We start from the raw sequence: 13600 nt of genomic DNA, 5'->3' as shown, positions 1-13600 counted from the left end.
CTCTTGTCCGACCAGCCATTACTAGCCTTAAGCTTCATGAGTTCCAACATGCATGACAATTTGCTGTGCTTCGACTTGCATCCATCATACAACGGCATCTGGCAATCTTCCACCAACTTACTAAACTTCTCATAATCTCTGTCGTTGTCCTCTGCGTCTTCAATGTCATGCAACATTGTAGATAGACATTGAGTGTCCAAATCTATGGTCTCTCCACTTAAAGGAGAAGGTACGAACATGCCTTCTCGAGCTGCGGCGGTGTTCTCTACATCCTGATCCAACACTTCTTCAGCTGCGACATCAGGCGCCTCTTGCTCTCCATGCTTGGTCTAGCAGGTATATTTCTTCATGAATCCATTCATTATCAAATGAGCATGCACTTCATCCTTGTCTTCGATCATCTGTTCATTCTTACAGTCCCTACATGGGCACAACATGTGCATGCTCATCCTACTTTTTCTGTCATTATCCGCAAATGTGACAAATTCAGTGACCCCCTCTCTATACTCGGTAGACGAACGATGCGCATAGTACATCCATCTACGATCCATCTGAAATCAACAACATACGAAGAAAAATAAATGATGATCGATATGTTGAGAATGAATGGAGAATAATGTGTTTTTTACCTTGAATTTTAGCAAAAAATCACCCCCCTTGCCCTCCCAACCGATTTGTGAACAGTACAATGGTCGGGATGGAAAGCAGTTGGCAGTTTGGGGGTATTTATAGAGCCAACACACCTCAAACGGGTTAGATAAAAAAAGCCCGTCAAAGGTATTGCTCATACCTTTGACGGGCTTCTATTCAACGGCCCGTCACTGGTATCCGCTCACCTGTGACGGGCCAGAAATGAAAGCCGTCACAGGTGGCGGCCCATCACCTCTGACGGCTTCTAATGTATCGGCCCGTCACAGGTGAGGGGATACCAGTGACGGGTTGGAAGAAAAACTCGTCACTGGTATACCTCTGACGGGTTTTCCTTTCGGCCCGTCACAGGTGAGGGGATACCTGTGACGGGCCGCGGCCAGATGCCTCACCGGTGACGGCATCCCGTATAACCCGTCAAAGGTAATGGTCACTACTGACCAATTCGTTTGCCCGTCACAGGTATCCCGTCAGAGGTGTGAGGATCTGGCGTAGTGTCTTTTCGATCGAGTTAGCCAGCGCCTAGCTATTATCTATAGTTATTAGTTAGCTAGCAAATTAAGCTCCAATGGACAGGCAGAAGAACCGTGCTGAGCGGCCACAGTCGTCGGAAGACAAGAAGGAGGATGATGAGAAGAAAAAGAAGATCAAGAGGTCTACCCTGTAGGCCGAAAACCGTCAGAATAATATGAATTACCGTCAGAAAATACTTTTCTATGGGTGCACCGTCAGAGTTTGCCGACAGAAAAAAGACCACGGAGAAAATAAATTTTTCTGTCGTTTTCCTGACAGAAATATCATTTCTGTCGGGAATTCCTGTCGGTTGGCTCACAAAAAAAATCAACTGGCGTCAGGTTTGTGAAAGCTTATTTTTGACGTGGACCCGTCAGGAAAAACCATCATCCACCGTCAGAAAAAATGAGTTCCACGCCCAAAAAAAAAACACATGGTGATTTGGATAAATATATGAACATCAATCACAATCCATACATCAAAATTCAAGTCTGCAAAGCTTACATAAATAGTCCATCTAAGTTCAGTACATACAAATTCATTCAAACTGGATTTAGTAATATACAAAGGGTCCATAGAAAAGATAAATGTGTTCAGTTACAATTCATCAAACATATGTAAAAGAACATTGTCTTCCAGCAGCAGTCCGTGTTCCGCGGTGCTTCAACCTTGGGCAAAGGAAGCTAAAAGGTTTTAAAAAAGAGGTTCAATTTCATAATTTTCTTCATTACAAAATAAATAACAATGATTCTGAATACCCCAGTTATAGAGAAACAAATAGATTAGTACAGGAAAAACTGAAGTGAGCAACATAAATTTGTCAACTACAAAGCATGAAAATGAAATATGGCAACTGAAATGAAAAGTGACCATGAAAATACTTCCTGTGGTACTCTGCCAATTCAGATAAGACATAAATGCTAGGATAATAGGATCAAACTCATTTTCTATGGATGCTTAAATGACAAGTTTCATGGTGCAAATGCTAGGACATCTTAGACTAAGAAAGATTTCATCCACTGAATGAGAAGCATACCTTGATTTTCATCATGTGCAACGTTCTGTAGATATTTAACTGCAGCACTTAAAGATTCAAGCTATGGCCTGTTAAGAAAAATACAAAGTGCCATGAACAAGGTAAATTATAAAGGGTTTGTACATAAGAAAATTTTAAAAACAAGAGACTGAAACTAATTTATTGTTCTGATGGCATGTATCTATCCAACACATGTAGCAGTATGTGACTTGCCAAAAGATATACATGGACTTGGACTTGTGAAGTATGTATATGCACTAGTAGAGACTAGAAAGCACTAATGATTTCATGCATACAACCTAAGCTAAAAATATGTTTTCTTAGCTACTAAAACAGAGAAAATAAAACACTATAATACTCATTATTCACACAATCCTTACCATGAATTGCAAGGTAAAAATAGCATAAGAAAAGCATCTGCATTCTAACTAAATGTGACCAAGAAAGCATAGTGCATGATAATCCACTGATAGATTAATTCCATGTCAAACAACTCAGTACCAGACACAAACAAAGTTTTATGAATAGCAGGGACTCTAGTGTGGGAGTACCTGTCAATCTGTCATGCCACAACATTAGGTCTTCACAAAATGGCTAGAGGAAAATTAGTTGGTCCAGACATAATTGTCTTAGAAGGCTGAAACAAGAAACAAATTATTTAGATGTAAAATAAATATTATACTCTAGGAGTAAGTAATCCAAGAAAATTAAATTTCTATTATAGAAACTAAATCACATAATGTAGACAATATGGGAACCAACTTGTCTTGCTTAATATCTGGGAATCAGAGCTCTGAGAAAAAATAATAATTGGCAACAACAGTAATGGATCAACTAATCCAATCTAGATTAGTTGATGAATGCAGCAACGCAGGTTTTGACACAAGAACCCAATCTAGATCTACTGACATTCCACTGACAATCATTAAACTTGTGGTCAAGGGCCAATAACCCAATCTAGATCTACTACTGGGCAGTCACGTAATACAGATCAAAGCCAAAATAATCCACAAGTGTAAACTAGTATGACTTACACTTTTTCATCCCGAAGGAGAAAGGTTGGCTGCAACTTTGGAGCAGATTAAATTGAACTCCCAGAAATCTCCGCCGGCGGCTATCTGAACAAATCGGTGTTTGGGATTAGCAGCGGAAACACATGCTAGCATGGACAGAGGTGCTCCAAACCGTTTCCTCACCATTGAAACACATATTTTTGGATGCTTTTACTTACTGAAGAGGAGGGGAAGGAGGGGCAGCGCCCATTCTCCTGCCGGCGCTGCCGGAGCCGAGAACCGCGAGATCTGGAGCACCCACACTCGATACGGCTGGATCCGTGGTTCCCAGGGTTGGGGCATCCAGATCTAGAGGTTCTGAGCTTGGGCCTTGGGGTGGCTAGCACCGGCAGTGGAGGGGATGGTGGAAGCTCGTCGCCGGCAGGAGATGGTGGTGATGGTCGGCTGCATCTTGCCGATGGCGCTGGGCGGAGGCTCGGTAGCCGACCCGCCGTTCGTCGAAGGTATCGCACAGGCGCTCGCCATGTGGATCTGGAGAGAATAGAGGGGCGGCGACGGCTCGAGGGTTTGGGAAGAGGGGTGGGGAATTAGGTTTTGGGACTTGGCTGCCTGAGTTTTATTTGATGGTTCTTGAGGCCTACTTGTCAGCGCTATTTTTCTGTGGGTCTGTGTGAAAACCTACAAAAATAACACAATTTTTCTGTGGGTATAAGTAACCCCGTCAAGAAAATTAATATTCCTGTGAGTTGGCTGTGGAACCTACAGGAAATCTAGCGGCCCACAGGGTAGCTCTCAAGTCTGGTAGAAAGAAGGGCACCGGGGAGCAGCATGGAGGTGAAGGTGAGCAAAGTCAGGGATCCTCATCATCCCAGAAGCAGCAGAGCGTGAGTGAAACACAACGAGAGAGGGAGAAACACGGTATATAACTTCTAGCTTTCTTCTTCTTCTTCTTCTTGATTCTTGATTTCTTGCATTATTGCCATAGCTTCAATTGCTTACTTGATTATTGCATGCATTAATTGCTGTAAAGTTAATAAACTTTGCAGATCTCCCACCGATGTATCTGGACATAGACGACTTGATCATCACTCGGACTTCAGATGGCGAGGATTCGGACGAGCTGTGCTCCATCAAGTCGGACAGCCCCAGGGACGCTACGCCGCCCAGGAAGATACCTCCTGCAGGCCGACGTTCGTAGTTCGATCATTTTCTAGTGTGATCGATCCGTGCCACGCATGCACCTGTGTCCCATATAGGAGTAGTAGCGTAGTACTATGTAGCTGTACTAATTGTGTGTGTTCGTGTCATGTTCAATTTAGTGAGGTTGGAGAGAGCTAGCTAAGGTTCGTTTCTGTGTGTGTGTCGCAATTTAAATTTAGTTTGCTGTGTGTCTAGGTTTTGTGTGTGTCGTAATTTAAATTTAGTTGCATGTACGCGTGTATGTCGCTTAGCTGATCGGTCGGCTATGAGAGACTGGCTAATTGTATTGTCGTAATTTAAATTGAGTCTAATGATCGTGCGTACGTCGTGTTTAATTGTATTGTTGGGTAATACTCTCTCCGTCCCTAAATATTTAACGCCGTTGATTTTTTTTTAAATATGTTTGACCGTTCGTCTTATTAAAAACTATAGTAGTAGTATATTTAATAATGAATCAAATGATAGAAAAAGAATTAATAATTACTTAAATTTTTTAATAGGACGAATTATCAAACATGTTTAAAAAAAATCAACGGCATCAAAAATATTTAGGGAAGGAGGGAGTAATATTCCGCCAATTCTATTTTTCTATCAATGAGATAGCACTCTTGTCATCTTCTCTTCCTACTAAATTAATTAATGAGGGGAGACTTTGTTTCTGTTTTTTCCTAGCTTTATCCGAGTCAATTTATTTTCAGCTACATATATTTACGAAGCATTCTTGGATTTCCGTCCATTTTTTACGATTCATCATCATCATTATCAGGTTATATAATACAGTGAGCTATACATGCATGATTTTTCATTTAAGGCGACAAGAACTGACTACTATCCCAACCAAGTATGTTCAGAGTTACTCTTGAGAGGCAAATCCCATACCAAGATTCAAGAAATCTGGAATTACAACAGCTGCTTCTATCTTGTAGATTTCTGGCCTAAGAAACGAAGAACACACATAATATGATATAAAAGAAGGTATGAATGCTCAAAGGTGTTGTAAAACATTTTTCTAAGATACAGGGGAGTAAAACTAGCTAGATACTGCCTTCTCCTTCCTTGCTGATGCCATATTCTTCAACAAGCTTGGTAACCAGTACTGTAAGATCGACGAACGCGCTGAACGATGCTCGCAGGAACCGAGCCTCTACAGCTTCAAAGTGCCTGAATTAGATTCAGAAAATTTTGTATCAGTACACATCGTGAATCAAAGTAAACACAATCGATAGCAATTGTTAAGAATGGATTTACTGACACGACGAGCTTGCCACCAGAAACAGACATCTCCCTCTTTACCTTGTCAGGTTGCAACTGCAAGATAAATACCACAGGATTCGAGTTCTTTTCTCAACAAGCTAGCATGAAGAAAAGAGGAAACATTGGGACTCCTTATGAAAACAAGAACCATGTTAAAGTGTACTATAACTTCTTACCTCCTTATCAACAGCTAGCGTTTTGTAAACTATGGATGCGCGTTCCTCGGATCCATAATCAATTTCAAAGTCACTGCCATACAAAAAGGTTGTTAGTGCAAGATAAATTTTCTCTACATATGAGCTACATAGTTGATGCAATACTATGCGTAAGTAGCAATGTCTGAGGAACAGGATGATTAAAGGTAGCAGATGATTCAGTATGCATAAAAGCAACATATATCAAGTTGATTACTACTAGCTCCAAGAGTTTTCTGCAAGGCTGGGTTTGTGAGACTATAGCCATGAAACAGCCATTCGCCACAAGTTTTTAAGCTATTTTTTTTTGGCATTGATCATTCGCTCATGAAAATACATCATTTAATAACACTATATGGTCAAACGATAAAATCACTATTCTGCTCTAATTTCCATAACCCAGCAAATTTGCTTGTGCGTCAGTGGGACATCATTGTAACTTCCTAACAGATGCTGCACACTTTCATTTCTTCTGTGTTGTCTGAACTCTGAACACTACGATAAATTATTACAGAATTTCTGGCTTCCAGTCTTAACTCTTAAGAAACTAAATGTCGCCAATGGAAGTGGTTTATTTAATGATCCATCAGTTCGTGGCTTTACATTGAGAACAAAGCTTTGCGTACCCTCGCAAAATAATAGCTTTACCAATTACGACAGGATATTTACTCCATGAAAATAATCAGGTATTCCCACCGATTCAGTTCAAAATGCTTCGAAAATAGCAGTCATTGCCCTATACTATGTATCATAGTATCAATAGGTCTCAAATTTGCATGAATTTGGGGGTAAAAAAAAAGGTATAAGGAAGTATGCGCAACACATTGATAGGCAGGGAAACTGAAATGAAACCGCTGCCTAGCCAAAGAAAGCATAAACAGTAGCAAATGCTTCTTTTAGGCAATTCGTCGAACACCACGAGCGCAGGTGAAAGCAACACGGGGATAGCACAGCACCACAGCAGCATATGCACTCCGGTAGGAGAAATATCATCCGAAATTGCTCATCGAGAAGGCACGAATCGTTGAAAAAAAATATGACCGCGCAAATCGTCACCATTCGGAAGGAGAGGGAGAGGGAGAGGGAGAGGGAGAGTCACCAGGTGAAGTCCCAGCCGGACGACGACGCTGGCGCTACGGAGGCGGCCATAGGAGGATCTCGCCTGCGCGATCTGGCCAAAGGCGTGCGGCGGCGGTCGTGGGCCTCGCCGGCGGCCGGCGCGCGCGGTGCGTCGTGGCTAGGGCCGGCGCGCGCGCGCTGCTTTTTGGGTGCTCAGCTTCTCAGCTCAACGCCACAGCCGCACGAGAGATGGAGAATTGGAGATGGATTGATGGTGACTTGATGGGCCACGTGAATTTTATGGGCTTTTCAGCCCATCCACGTTAAAAAGGGCACTACACTACTACTCCCTCCGTATTTTAATTTATGACACCGTTGACTTTTTAATCAATGTTTGACCACTCGTCTTATTCAAAATTTTTATACAAATATAAAAATACTTATGTCATGCTTAAAGAACATTTGATGATAAATCAAATCACAATAAAATAAATTATAATTACATAAATTTTTTGATTAAGACGAAAGTTCAACGTTTATCAAAAAGTCAACGGCGTCATACATTAAAATACGGAGGGAGTATAAGACTTTCTAGCATTGTCCACATTTATATAAATGTTAATGACTCTATATACGTGTGTGTCTAGATTCATTAACGTATATATATATGAATGTGGTCAATAAAAGTCTTATAATATGAAACCAATGAAAGTCTTATAACATAAAACTGAGAAAGTGCTACTATAGTACTATATGCATTTCATATGCAGTTTGTAATGTATGCATGTGCTTCGGCAACACAGAGTCGTCAGAGCCAAAATAAGCAGCGCCATAATCTAATTTGCACCGAAAATATACTGCATATAAATATCCAAAATGCAAGTATATTTATGTGAAAACTGGATAAGGAATTGCGGTGACAACCAAGGGGCAGAGGTTCTCCAAACTTTTTTTTTTACTTCGTTTCCGTTCATGCTCATTGTCACAACTGAATACAAAACTCAATCAGTCAGTCTCAAACAACACCAATTACAATATTTTAGGTGACCCGGATGAGCAGAACCACCATAATGAACATGCAGGTCATCATGAAGATGAGCAGCCACTGGAAGCATGTCGTCTTGGAAGCCAACGAGTATACCTCTGCTGCTCGCGTGGTTGCACGCCCAGTGCTCGCCAAGCTATGCTCGACAGCTCTCTCGGTGGAATCAAGGATCTACCCAAACAGTTGCCAATGTCAACATACCATAGCTGCAGGAAAAAGAGGTGAAGGAAAGAAGCATACTACCTTCTCTGTTTCTTGAACAGATTGGTGCATGGTGAGACTGCTCTCTTTCAGTTGGCGCGCTAACTCAACCATTTCGTCAGTCAGATCTTCTTGCAGCTTCCTGTGCGGTTAGAAGATGAGTTTAGAAAATAACAAGGGAATTTGCCGCTAAGAATAACGCAGAAGCTAAACCAGAGACCAGGAAAGGAAAGAACTTTGCCGATACAGAAGAGTTTAATGTACCTATGCTTCTCAATATGAGCCTGTGCTTCTTCATCCAATTTAATAGGTGCTCCAATGTCTCTGTCTTTTCTCTCATGACTGCTAGGTCCAACAACGTTGTGAGCTCTATTCAATTTACATCCATTATTAGCTCGCTAATTGTAATAATTATGAAAAAGAAACATACAAATTTTAAAACTTACATTGGTCTCCTACGTAATCCTGATGATAATGATATTGGACTTCCTGGCTTATCTCCTTCATAAGAGCTTTCTACCTCTCTATTCTCATCAACTGGCATTTCATTTTCTGGCTGAACAAAAGAAAAATCAAACAAAAGTATAATCCATCTGAGTTATTGTGGCTGCATATGTTCTGAAAAGTAAGTTGATTTTGTTTGAAGAAAAAACTAAGTAAACCATATGCTGCAGTTGGTGGTTTTGCATTCAATTGAACTATTCCCCACACCCAAAAAAAGAACTGAAGTATCAATTGAGGAATTTAAGATATTAGCACGACAACAGCATACCTCTGGAGCAGCAAGCCGGGCAGCCAATGCTTCAATCTTTTCTGAATACTCACTTGTCTTAGCTTTTGATACACTGGACAAAGAAGAAATTCATGAATGAACATCGTTTGATCATGGGGAAAAATATTATATTACACAAGTAACACAAAAAAAAAAAGAAAACTCAATGTAGGTAAATGCTTGCTCTGCTCCACTGGGTAACAGGACAATTAAACAAGGTATAAGATTGCTAATGGAAAAGGTAGCAAAAATCCAGGAATCTACATAATAAACTGAGGTTCATCAAAATGAAGGAAGGTGACTAAAATTTACGTTGTAAACATTCATATAACTGTTCTTTTCTCACGCACAGAAAAGCATATCTTTAAAGGAGTATTGAGATTTTCAAGAACAACTGCTACCAAATGAAAACAGAGCTACAAAATATGCAATGCTCTCCCACAGAGTATTTATCATGTGGGAAAGCATGGTGCATACTAAAGAATTATACTAGTAGAAGAAGATCAATTATTGACTAGGAACTAACTTAAGATACGTGTAGCTAAGTAGTTAGTGCATCAAATTTTTGCGCTCATTGAATAGTATTACAGTAGATTATGCCTGATTCATTCATGTACAGAGGTTGAAAGTATGAACACACCATCCACCAAAGCAAACTAGCAGCATCATGTAAACAAAATTAGCATCCAGTAGTCTTTTAACAAAAAAAACAATTCACTGAATTGGTCATATTAGTGTCATGAAATACAGTGTAGGATCTAGAGATCAGATTCACCTATAACAGTTTTATATTGGATCAGAGATTTGGTGGTTTTTGCCTTGTCATATACTAACTGGAGTGCTTTTTAAGTATGGATGCTCAACAGATTATAGCTGGGTCACAGACTGAAGATTATACTACAGCCAACATGTCGATATTCCCAAAGATATGTGTAGTGCTATAGAGAACAAATAAAACATGAATGAATACCTTGATATCCCTTCTAGAGTAGTTTCTGATCCTAGCTGCTCCAACAGTTCCCTGGCTGTGGTTACATACTGCAGTTGATTGGAGAATCTCAGTGCAACCACAGATTCCATTCAAAATGATAGAGAAGAAGATTAAAAAGAACATGCATTAGCTACTAGTAAGTGCTAAAATTGAAACACATGAGGTAATCCAGAAATATTCCCTTCTTACTTTCAACACACACACAAAAATACTCACTTGAGGGATTCTTTGTTCTCCTAACTAAAGGTATATAATTAGCCTATTAACATAAACAAAGCATGATGGAAAAATTCGTATCTAAGAAAAAACCGTACGAGGTACACTTACATGGACAAGCTTAGTCTGGTTCTGCTGTCGAGGAGCTGCCTCAAGCAGCCTTATCAAGTTCACTTCAACCTTGCTAAGCACCATGATTAATATGACAAAAACCTACACAAGCAGTAAAAAAAAAGAGACACACCATTATGCAACATCCCAGCAAACACAACATCAGACCATACAAGATTATTCACTTCTACCACTAACATTGCTATCAAACTACTCCTGTACAGCATAATCATCCCCCCCCCCCCAAATCCCATCACTCTCTGGAGTCTGGGGAGGGAGACGCTTTACGAGACCAATCAGTTTCCGAAATTTCTAACCCCCAACGCTTTAGATGAACATCTGCTTGTCTAATTTGCTGCGAATAGGAGGGCTCCGACGAGGAATTACCTTGCGGCTCGATGCCGCGGGCAGCGCATCAACGCGGGGGCGGAGCAGTCAGAAGCGGCGCCGCGCGACCATGGATGGGGGCAGATCCCGACGAGCCCCGCCGCGGACACCGCCTGATCTTGCTCCCGGCGGCGAAGGGGATCTGTCTGGCCGCAAGTCCGGCGAACGGCTGAAGAGGGAGGGTCGCCGCCGGTCGCGTCGGCGGTCGGACGCGGTGGTGGAACGCTCTTCTGCAAAGGAGTAGGATTAGACTTATGTGCGGCCCATGCTACTCATTGGGCCGGAACGGATTCTGATCTCGATTTCGTGCGGCCCAAACACGGGGAGAGTCACAGTCGAGAGGGAGACGGTGTGCGTTCTTCGAGTTCGAGGAAGAACAAAAAAAAAGAGTAATTATTATATTGAGCATCGTGATTTGAGCTTGTTAATTATGCTTTTTAATTAATTAATTACCACACTTTCTTCTGGTATCAATTCGTCACCATTTATTTACCCCTGTTCCAGCAAAGGTGAGAAAACGAGGCCAACTGAACAACATGTTCAGAGTTCAGACTTCAGGCAGTTGAGCTTTCAGGAGAATAGCATATGCCTCTCCAGCATCATCTGACAGCTCGAGGTTTTTCATCTATCTGATTCATGTAAGTTCTTCGCACAAAATGGTGCAAATCGCTATCACAATCCACCATTAGAGCACAAAATTCAGCACGCAGGAAAAATCTGCATCATTGCAGATTTGCAGTAGGGGGTCCAACCTTCCAAATTAATAAAAGACAGCATTACCAGGTGAATTAACAAGCATATTATCGTGGAGTGATTTGACAAAGATAGAGTAGAATACGCAATTCCGCGGTAATAATAGCTGGTTTGGGCGATAAAAAAATTTCACCGTTGAGCGGATGATGGAAGGTGAAGTAGACTAGCACGCTAAACGACGAAATGAATTGTATTTTATGATTTTATCTAATCTAAACAATGTCTTGTTCGAACAATCTTTTACTCTACCTCGCAAATTAACCCTTACTTTACTATTGTTTGTTAGTATCATTTTGCACCACAGAAATCAAGACAAGTGGTGCTCATTGTCGGTCAAGGTGTCATTAGAGCACCATTAATCAAGACAAGAATTCTAAACTAATCTCACAGGATTAAGACATGCACTGATCTAGGTGTTAAACCCTTGGGCAGATTTAGGATGTCGATGTGCCGTTCTCTGAATCCTTCAGACAGATCTCGATGCAAGCTGACAGAAATGAAAAGGCAGATTCTGAAGAAGGAAATTCATTAGAGTAAACTAGTCATGGTTGGAGAGTTTCACTTAAACTTGCTGACCGATGCAGAGCTCCAAGTCAACTTGCAACCAATAAAGTGACATTTTTCTTATGATCTTATACTAACATGTGTATTATTGCCCTGATGACATTGGATATTAAGTGGGTTGACAATGAGATGGTGGAATCCTGTCCAACCTCTGGTTTCGCATTAGCCATTTTAGCTTCACACTAAACAAATTTTCAGTTTTGTCAATTCCATCCTAAACTTTGAACCGGTACCACGGTCAAGTACACAAAGGTCTTCAACGTGATGTGAAATTACTAACTTACCCTTGCAATATAATCTGGTTTTCACAAAACATGGTGCCATCTTGCCAACACAACCCTTGTCAAGAACAGGTCCCTTGTGCAATATGAGGACAAGATGGTAAAAATTAACCTAACCATGGATTAAATATCTAATGATGGGTAGGATTAGGAAAGACCCACAGGATCTCATCATCTACACCAAATATACAATCTTACTCCTAATTGTCACACACACCAAATAATTAAAATAAAATGAAGGCCCCACACAGTACAGTCTATATATGGTGCAGGGGTGCAAGTGCAACACTCTTTCTTCAGGCCAGGTCTTAGCTGACCCCCTCCCAAAACTTTGATCACTAACCATCTTATCTCAGTTTGATCTGATGTCACTTAAGGACAAGGCCATAGCAATTAGCAACACTTGATCAGCTAATTAATACAACCCAACCTTCACTAAGTTGTAAATTAGATAGGATAGTTGTGTTCAGATAAGCTTTGGTTAATTTGCTGTTGTGTTGATGAAGGAGAGAGGTGTGAGGAACAAGCAGGGAGTGATCATGAAGGCCCTGCTGGACAGGTGTTTGTCCAAGCACAGGAATGGTGGCTGGCCGGAGCCGCCGGAGGGGAGCTTCGCGGTGTACGTCGGCGGCGGCGGCGGCGGCGGAGGGGCGGCGAGGGAGAGGTTCGTGGTGAGGACGGAGTGCGTGAACCACCCGCTGTTCAGGGCGCTGCTGGAGGAGGCCGAGGAGGAGTACGGGTACGTGGCGGACGGCCCGCTCGAGCTCCCCTGCGACGCCGGCGAGTTCGTCGCCGTCCTGGCGAGGATCGAGCGTGAGATGGCCGAGGAGAGGACGGTCGGGTGCGCCGGCGGCCTGGTGTTCAGGCTGCACCCGGCGGCGCACCTCATGCTGGTTGCTCCGGCGACGCCGCCGCCGATGATCGTTGGCTGAGCGTCCGGTGCGGCAAGGCCGGTCGCCGGCGGTGATCGCCGGCTGATGGGCTAGCTGTTGGCATGTTCTTGTCCAAGTTTTTCTCTGTGCACAGAATGTGTTGCCGGCGACGCATGCATACATGATCATCTTAATCTTCGTGCAGCTGTGATAATCTGGGGTTCTCTGATGTTTAACGTGTACTATGAGTCTGTGACATATGTACAACTGTACAGTGATCAAACTTCACAAGTCACAGTTCTTTGGAGTACCAGTTGGTTGAGCCCAGTTAGTTATTTCTTGCTCATAGAACAGCATAAAAATTTCAGTAAAATAGAAACCAGTGGAAGAAAGCACTGATGAGAATTGATTCGATAATATTGAATAATGGAAGAAGTTAGAATTCAAAAACACGAAATAGTGAACACCAGCAAATAAACACAAGGCCACG

The 13600-nt window shown here is 41.9% G+C and overlaps 2 protein-coding genes across 3 annotated transcripts; both read right to left on the bottom strand.

Moving 5' to 3' along the window:
- Positions 1-5208: 5208 nt before the first annotated feature.
- LOC4346149 (uncharacterized) lies at positions 5209-7159 on the bottom strand. Its single transcript, XM_015794521.2, has 4 exons — positions 6958-7159; positions 5841-5913; positions 5663-5718; positions 5209-5571 (listed from the first exon to the last, which is right to left on the bottom strand). Exons 1-4 carry the CDS (start codon positions 7005-7007, stop codon positions 5445-5447), a joined length of 306 nt encoding a protein of 101 aa, XP_015650007.1. The 5' UTR covers positions 7008-7159; the 3' UTR covers positions 5209-5444.
- A 695-nt stretch (positions 7160-7854) lies between these two features.
- Positions 7855-10864, bottom strand: LOC9271609 (uncharacterized). 2 transcript variants are annotated; one of them, XM_015794518.2, is made up of 8 exons: positions 10641-10864; positions 10254-10355; positions 9906-9973; positions 8936-9008; positions 8610-8719; positions 8428-8532; positions 8206-8305; positions 7855-8133 (listed from the first exon to the last, which is right to left on the bottom strand). In XM_015794518.2, the coding sequence occupies exons 2-8, from the start codon at positions 10335-10337 to the stop codon at positions 7957-7959; spliced, it is 717 nt and encodes a 238-aa protein (XP_015650004.1). In that variant the 5' UTR covers positions 10338-10355; positions 10641-10864; the 3' UTR covers positions 7855-7956. The 2 variants fall into 2 exon arrangements, with proteins under 2 accessions (XP_015650004.1, XP_066159386.1); XM_066303289.1 differs by having other exon boundaries at positions 8428-8505.
- Positions 10865-13600: the final 2736 nt, after the last annotated feature.

The sequence above is a fragment of the Oryza sativa genome, chromosome 8, assembly GCF_034140825.1.
Source record: "Oryza sativa Japonica Group chromosome 8, ASM3414082v1".
Classification (NCBI taxonomy): domain Eukaryota; kingdom Viridiplantae; phylum Streptophyta; class Magnoliopsida; order Poales; family Poaceae; genus Oryza; species Oryza sativa.
The sequence above is the reverse complement of the archived record's forward strand: the minus strand, read 5'-3'. Positions and strand labels throughout refer to the sequence as shown.

What these genes read in the sequence shown, in the direction of transcription:
- LOC9271609 (XM_015794518.2), bottom strand. Translation starts at nt 10,337, where the DNA reads ATGGTGCTTAGCAAGGTTGAAGTGAACTTGATAAGGCTGCTTGAGGCA. An exon ending in CCCGGCTTGCTGCTCCAGAG is followed by an intron (nt 8,720 to 8,935) that starts GTATGCTGTTGT and finishes TCTTTTGTTCAG; the next exon opens with CCAGAAAATGAAATGCCAGT. An exon ending in CTGTTCAAGAAACAGAGAAG is followed by an intron (nt 8,134 to 8,205) that starts GTAGTATGCTTC and finishes CTGTTTGGGTAG; the next exon opens with ATCCTTGATTCCACCGAGAG.
- LOC4346149 (XM_015794521.2), bottom strand. Translation starts at nt 7,007, where the DNA reads ATGGCCGCCTCCGTAGCGCCAGCGTCGTCGTCCGGCTGGGACTTCACC. An exon ending in CGCTAGCTGTTGATAAGGAG is followed by an intron (nt 5,719 to 5,840) that starts GTAAGAAGTTAT and finishes TTTATCTTGCAG; the next exon opens with TTGCAACCTGACAAGGTAAA. An exon ending in TCTGGTGGCAAGCTCGTCGT is followed by an intron (nt 5,572 to 5,662) that starts GTCAGTAAATCC and finishes AATCTAATTCAG; the next exon opens with GCACTTTGAAGCTGTAGAGG.